This window comes from Pinus tabuliformis, chromosome J (assembly GCF_031772625.1).
Source record: "Pinus tabuliformis cultivar Carrire ecotype Pingquan chromosome J, CPIR1, whole genome shotgun sequence".
In the NCBI taxonomy this organism is placed as follows: domain Eukaryota; kingdom Viridiplantae; phylum Streptophyta; class Pinopsida; order Pinales; family Pinaceae; genus Pinus; species Pinus tabuliformis.
Genome location: NC_142295.1, coordinates 667,999,557 through 668,007,491, shown reverse-complemented (window position 1 = coordinate 668,007,491; position 7,935 = coordinate 667,999,557). Strand labels below are relative to the sequence as shown.

At 37.5% G+C, this 7,935-nt stretch overlaps 1 protein-coding gene across 4 annotated transcripts in view; it reads right to left on the bottom strand.

Moving 5' to 3' along the window:
- Window positions 1-237: 237 nt before the first annotated feature.
- The window catches only part of LOC149228644 (uncharacterized), a 135,505-nt gene continuing 127,807 nt past the window's right edge, over window positions 238-7,935 (bottom strand). For all 4 annotated transcript variants that reach the window (XM_089378310.1, XM_089378312.1, XM_089378311.1 and 1 more), the window contains 4 exons: window positions 1,670-1,720; window positions 1,328-1,426; window positions 890-1,042; window positions 238-781 (listed from right to left, as the gene is read on the bottom strand). In XM_089378310.1, coding sequence (XP_089234436.1) covers window positions 653-781; window positions 890-1,042; window positions 1,328-1,426; window positions 1,670-1,720 — 432 coding nt within the window. In that variant the 3' untranslated portion in view covers window positions 238-652. The remainder of the gene's footprint in view (window positions 782-889; window positions 1,043-1,327; window positions 1,427-1,669; window positions 1,721-7,935) is intronic.

The window sequence follows — 7,935 nt, the reverse complement described above, 5'->3', positions numbered from 1 at the left end:
GAAGAGTCTGAAAGATGTCATGGTAATTAGTGCGACATTGGTGGCGAGTTGGTAAAACTTTAAAAGAACATTCAAACTTCAATTTTACAGATTAAACAAAAAACCTCCATTTTTGTCAAGCCTGATGAGCAGTGCATGATCCGTTCATCTATTCGATGATGCTATTTTTGTAACAAATACAAGAAGTTTGGAGGCTGCTCTGAGAAGAGATACGATATACATCCACAAAAAGCTATATATCCGAATAATATGAGTGAACCTCTCTGATTGGAAGTACCTCGTTCTTAAGGACAGGCCATCTGAACTCATCAGTCAACAATATAAAACACAGCTCTTGCCTCTAGTATAGCAAACTTGTCTAGATCTATTCTATCAGATATATATCAATACACGAAATGCTGCAGATTGAAAAGAAAATTCCCACCAACAATTCTTACATTTAGTCAAACGTACTCATGAGTTGTCCTCAAACACGTAGAGCTTTCTTACCATTCCAATCACTCTGTTCATGATATAAATGGAATAACACCAAACAATGGCGAATGAATATCTAAAAATAAAATGCATCTCATGTTAACCTATACAATATGCTCTTCAAATGCTAAAATACCACGACCAACAAACCAAAAGAGAATTTATCAAAATGACTTTGCTAGGACAACACAGATGCCTTACAAACAGGGCATGCATTTTTCTGGAGAAGCCATTGCTTTATGCAACATACATGATAGCTATGACCACATCGAAGTTTCCCCAATTCATCATTAGCTTCATATTCCTCCTGGGAAAAGCCAGAATGCTGTCAGTATAAGACTTAACAAGGAAACATAGTTCAATAAACAACGGTCTGAAAGATTCAGTTGCAATAGTCAAGCAACTGAAAACCAACCTGACAAATACTACACTTCCGCTCATTTTCTGTTAGACAAGTAGATCTAGCTTCCATGATGCAATGCTTGATCTTTTGTAGGCACTGAAAAATAGCGTCTTCACTTAACCCTGTATTGACGTAACCAATTCGATCTCCAAGTTCAAGTAAGTCCTGAAGCACAAACAAATCAGCAACTTAATCAATAAAGCATAGCAAGTAAATACAGAACCACTGCGCAGTTAAGCTGCACAAGACTAGGTCCCACTGCCAGGTTACAGAATATTTTGCCAACAACCTACGGGATGTATGTGCATGATAAATGAACCACAGTTGGAAACTGCCACCATAATGACCGGACCAAACTCCTTTTGTTTAAGGACAACAAATGGCAGGACAAACAACATCCATGTAAAAATAAAATAGCTGACAAATACTTTGGTGGATAATAGCCCGCACCTCATAGGACATGCTGTCTACGTCAAGCCGCAAATCCCTGTGTTGGTCGTAAATGTCTATTCCACCCAATAGGAAAGTGGCTTCCAGCATCAGAAGTTGCTGCGTATTTCGCAAAGCGGAAATTTTGGTATTAGCCAAATTTATAATACAGCAATTGTTCAGCAGTATCAATAAACAGAAAAATTATCATTTTTATAAAATAATAATAAAAGTGACTTACTATTGGATAATAAAACCTCTAGAAATAGCGAGAGGGTTAATGGAAGAAGATGGTGTGTTGACTATGATTAGTAAGAGAAAAAACACATACAGAATAAAGTGAACAACTCCATCATGAGTTACCTCATAACTGAATTCATCACGTCCCTCAGATCGCTCCAGTACAGAAAGTATCTGTGTAGAAAAGCATCCACGAATGCAAATTAGGGTTCATGGATGATTTTTGGAATTTCTTTTTTACAAGGAAAATTTTGTTTGTGGCCGATATGATAACTTGCTTCTGTCGAATGTCATTTGATCTCAATGATTGTCAATATCAATAAAGTTAAATTTCCGACAAAAACTACACTGTAAAAAACCCAATCTAACGCAAAACCAGGGATTGCAACATTTACAATAATGCTAACTTATTATTCGAAGTACTCACTCCTTATTTGACGTTATACTATATCATGTCCATACTACTATGAGCCAGCTTGAAGAGGGAAAATTTCTCTGAGTAATTCGCATAAGCCCAAAATCCACACGAATTGGTTGGTATTCACCATTATTGTTCCCTTTGTAATTTAAATAAACCAAAAACTACAATTGTTAATAGTCCTTCATTATTCCAAGAACAGGAATAAACTATTGCAAAATGTTGGGAACCGATGGTCGGAATTTGTTTTATTTTCATTTCATGGATGGATCTAAATCAGTGATGGTTAAAAATAATCTCATGTGACTGAGTAGTTTGTCGATGTATAAAATTGTCCCACAAAAACCAATGATTGGTGGTTGAATGTATTTAACAATAGGCTGGATTAAGCATGTATGCAATGCGAATTGTTTACAAAAATTAGCTTTATGTTTTCCATTAATTAAAAACCTCACGTATATAGCAGGAACTGTTGGCTTTCATTCTCAAAAACTAGTTCCATAGACTAAAACCATTGACAACAGGGATTTCCATCGGCACCTCTATGTAGAATATTAAACAACTGTCTTACCTACTACTCGATCAGAAGCAAATAATATTATTCTAAAATACTTGTGTTACACAACCAATGTGTTTTACCCTTTCTATTATTTTCAAATGGCATGTGTCTACACAGCAAATCTATTTTACATAGTAGTCTAAACATTCTACTGGAATTGCAAACATTAGTTGTTAAGAATGCATATTCTGGATGCAATAGGGGTTTTAAGAGCACTGAATCTATTTATGGAATTTCAGCAATACAAAATCGTAATTTCACCAACAATTCATAGCCAGCTTCCCATGATAGTTGCTGGAAAAGTTCCAAAAGTAGAATGCTTATTTTAGCCATTCTTACTTACAATAGAAAACAGCTATATACTATATCATTAAAAAGACTTGAGATACATCAGGGAAGCCACTCACATCCAATGATTTGAAATTTGAATGCAGCAATGAGCCAAGGTTTGGCCATGGTGCTAGAGGTAGATGTATTAGCAAATAGACTTCTAACCAAAGGAGTCTTTTGAACTAATGGAGATGTGAAGGCCTTAGTATTTGTCTTACGAGTGGTTCTTTTCTTTCTTGGAGCTATGGTATTGTCAGAGGGACTACTAGGGGAGATATGAGGATCAGCTTTCGGAGTCATCGGAAGATAGTCTATGCTGTTGTTTGTATGTTATTCTCTCCAAAATTTTAATGAAGCTTATGTTGAAATTCCAATGCAAGAAAGAATTTCTCAACATGATAATTACATGTGACTGTTATCTATGCTTCTTTTTAACATTTACTTACGTCATCAAGCAATTATACATATAAAGATATAGAGAAAGTGCACAAAAGACAAGAAACACCCAAATTAGGCCAGAGGCCATAGAGAAACCAGCAAAACCCACAAGGGGAAAACCCATCAATTCTTTCCTTGTAGATTCTTCGTCAACGAGAAATCCAAGTCAAACTAACCAGTGATTCAAGTGCCAAGTCAGCCCTCCAAACTCTGCCATGTTTTGTCCATAAGATAGTCAACCAATCTGCCATATGTCTATCCTTAGATGCCTCTGAAATTCGTATCATTATAGGAGAATGAGCCTCTCTCAAAAACTTGCATAGTCATATGCTAAGTAACCAGATTCATCCTCTAGGCCACACGAATCCCGAATCCATCGTGTCTGATGCGATTCTCTCCAGATTCGTGTCCAAAACCCATGACACGTCGTGTCCTTTCTTGACACGTCGAATCCGATTGCGTGTCACAATTTTCTCAGCGTGTCACGTTTTTGGGAATCGTGTCCTGTTTTCCAGGACTCGCTAGGCTCAAAAAGTGACCTGCGCAAGTATGAAAAGGCCGCATTTGGTCATTACAGCCACGCATATTTTCATTTGGCAAGCGTTTTGGCAGCTTCATGATCAAGTCTAGGCCCTAGTATTGATATGTTATTCATGGTCATATTAAATTCTTAAAGTAAAAAAATGAAAATGAAGATTAAGGAGAATGTCATCCTTTTACTTAAATTTTTAACATTACCATGAAATGACTGAGGATGTTTGAGATTGGTTCCGGCCTCATTGGATTTCATATGGAGAAAGTAGAATTTTAGATTTCATTCAAAATCCAGCAGACTTATCAGTTTTTCAAGATTTTAGGATTCGGGGATCGCAATGTTTCCATTGAATTTTGTCATGTATTAGGGTATGGAACTCGTATTTAATCAAGAGCACCAAACCAGGAGCTTCTGAAAATGTCGCTCCCGCTCCCCGCTTTCGCTCCCGCTCCCAAGTAACATTGTTCCGGATGATATGGGTCTTGACACCAGTGTTGAGTTGGCATTGGCCAAAATGGATCTCAATTATCCAGTGCTAGAGCCTGTTAGATTTGATAACTTAGAGGGGTCATCCTCCACACCAGCAGATGCAGAGGCGACTATGGATACAGGGGAGGAGGAGGATGCAGAGGAGAGCAGTGGGGACCATGATGATGAGGACATTGATGCTGATTCTGATGTTGATTGATGCCTTGAGGCTTGTATACATGTAGTTGTTTTATATTTTCTATTTCTATTTGCCATTGGCATTGCACCAGCACTACCTATGTAACACATTTTGATTTGATGACTTAATGAGAAAACTACAGTGGTCAGTGTGTTTATCTTACTATCTTGTAGTTGTAAGTTGTCTTTCAGTTATGAATCATGATTTATGTGACCAATACCACTGACATGTATTTGAATTTTGTATGTACTATGCATGCTAATAGCTATAGATGAAGATCTATATTTGAAATCAATAAATTTGTATCATTAATTAAAATTTGTGTAAGAAATATCTAATTTTTAATATATATATATATATATAACAAATCCTACGTGTCCTGTTCCAGGGGGTCAACGTGTCCGAATCCGACACCACGAATCCTGAATCCTACGAATCCCGAATCCCCGTGTCAGGTGACTTAGGTCATAAGAGAATACACCTCTGAAATTTGCATCATTACAGGAGAATATACTTCTGGAAACTCGCAACATTACAGAGAATATACTTCTGGAAACTCGTATTATTACATAGAATTATGCTACAGGAACTCGCATCTTCATAAGGAAATATGTCCCAGAACATTCGCATCACAAAGAGCCTTGAACCTTTGTTTATTACAGACAATAGGAGCCTCAGATAGCGTGCATTCCACAGGAAACCATCACAGAGATTCGACCTTCTAATCTACTTGAGCGAGAGCATACAAATCATATTTTATCCTTCTATACGTTGACCTTCATCCTTCCTTGTATTCCTCATAGATTGGAGAGAGAGAAGACTCGTTGGATGTGATGTCAAGTGTAATTTGAGGGAGAACAAGTGTCTCTATTTATATAACATCAATGAGGCCGAAAGGGTGCCAAACAAGGGCTGAGCCGACTTGTTGCTTGGAGGGCCGACTTGGCAACTTGGGGGGACAAATGACACTTACAAAAATTCAAATTTTATTTTTTTCACAGGGTCACAAAGTACATGTCCTTTTACTTTTTCTTTTGACCACAATAAAGCATGAAGAATATGCTAGAAAATAATAATAATTTTCTTCTTTTGTTTTTACATAAAATACATACTGATATAATGACATTTATGAAAATCAAGCCTAGTTACAATTCCAAAACCCTCTCTTAACTAAAGAGGTATTCATAATGACTTATCAAGATGTTCTCAAGTTGAGAATTTCATTAAGAAAGGATCCAGATTGATAAGCATCAATGATGAGAGCATCATCATAACCAGCATTGTCAAAATACCAAGGTCTTGACAAGTAAGCTCTATCTCTCCACTAGATCATAGCACAATGTTGGGACTCAAGAGGCATTCAATAGTACACCACCGCTTCTCAAGGCACATACCCCACCTACAATGAGCCTTGGATCTTTGTTTGTTACAGACAATAGGAGCCGCAGATAGTGTGCATTCCACAGGAAACCATCACAGAGATTCAACCTTCTAATTTGCTTGAGCGAGAGCATACAAAATTAGAAGACTTGTTGGAGGTGATGTCAAGTGTACTTTGAGGGAGAATGAGTGTCTTTCTTTATAGTCATCAATGAGGCCGAAAGGGTGCCAAACAAGGGGGTTGACTTGGCAAATTGGAGGGACAAATGACACTTACAAAAATTCAAATTTTCTTCTTTTCACAAGGTCATGAAGAACATGCCCATTTACTTTTTCTTTTGACCAAAATAAAGCATGAAGAACATGCTAGAAAATAATAATAATTTTATTTTGTTTTTACATAAAATAATATTGATATGACAACATTTATGAAGACCAAACCTAGTTACAATTCCAACAGCTTATTCTTCAGATAATCGAAGGATGTCAACTCAAATCCTCCCCGGAAATGATGCCAGAAATGTTGCCTCGAAATCAACCAAGCCTTGTGAGAGCACCTCACAAGGAAAGGACCAGATTAAGATACAACAATGAGGTGGTTGTATCTCCACCTCCTACCCCTCAGGAGTCAGTGGAATTTCATGACACGAGAGCCTTCCCAGCTCATCATCAGGGTTGGGACATGCAAGGGTTCCTTATGACGAGACGGAGCATCAAGTGCTCAGGAACTAGGTGATGGCTAATGAGGGGAGTAGAGCTCATGTTAGGCTTTTGCTCATGCACTCATCATGTCCCAGTTGCATTTTCAACTTTTCTTTTTCTTTTGTTGTGGTCATCTAATGCTCTTTCATTCTTGTAGTTGCATCAACCTCCAAGGCAATGCTTTCGGCCCTACTCAAGGATGTGGAGATGTGGACATGTGAGTGCCAAATCCCAGTGAACCAATAACAGTTAACCCAAGGGATGGACGTGGTACCAAGGGAATGATGAAAGATATTATGTATGGAAAGGCAATGGGCATACTACTTCAATCCAAGTCTTCCAAGTAGTGCCCCTCCTATAACCCCATCGCCATAGAGGAGGTCCTGCTAGACTAGGGCTAAAAACTAACCCCTTTGGAAAGATGAGACAATAAGTTTACAGTCGAGATTGGTCAATCATCCAAATCACCCATTTATCCATGTTAAAATGCCCAAAACATTACGTAAAAGTGTTGGTTGATGTGGCTCAAATAGGTGTTCTAGCCTCAGGTGGTATCAGTTACCCTAGAAACACATGCGCTGAAAAATATCACAAAGCCCAAGTTATTATTTTGAATGGAAATGTCATAGTTAAATTAATTGATCAGTTTTCATTATTTTCCAAGTTTTAACTTAATGAAATAGATTAATTAATAAGTGGTAATTAAGACATGGTCATTTTTCCTCTAGAGACTTTTAGAAAAGTTTCCAAGTGATCTTAGCCATCAATTAGATCATTTCAAATCTAGATTTTGGCCATTAATTTCTCAACAAGAGATTATCAGGGAAATTGATGGGTAGCCTTGGAGATCATGATCATGGTTATTGCTAAGTCGCAGGAAACGTTGGAGAAGGGTCCGTTTTCGGCCGGAAACGAAATGGAAACGAGGAAACTCGTACCTTACGGACTGGAAACGCGTTTCTGGTCGTACTAGCCCATTTCTAGAAGAGGAAACGTTGCCAGTATGGCTGGAAATGTGTTTCCAAGCCGTACAATGGAGTTTCCTCTTCTAACTTGACTTTTTCTTGTATTTTTTTTTATTTTTCGCTCCTAATTTTTTATTGGGCGACTAAAATATTTCTAGATGCCTTTCAAGTTGTAAAAATGAGGATTTTTTTGAGTGGGGCAGCCTAATGTTCAAGCCTATGGCCCTAGCATTGATATGCAGTTCATGGTAATGTTAAATTCTTAAAGTAAAAGGATGAAAATGAAAAATTCTCCTTTATTTTTCATTTTCATCCTTTTACTTAAATTTTTAACATTACCATGAAATGACCAGGATGTTTGAGAGTGGTTTCGCCCTCATTGGATTTCATATGGA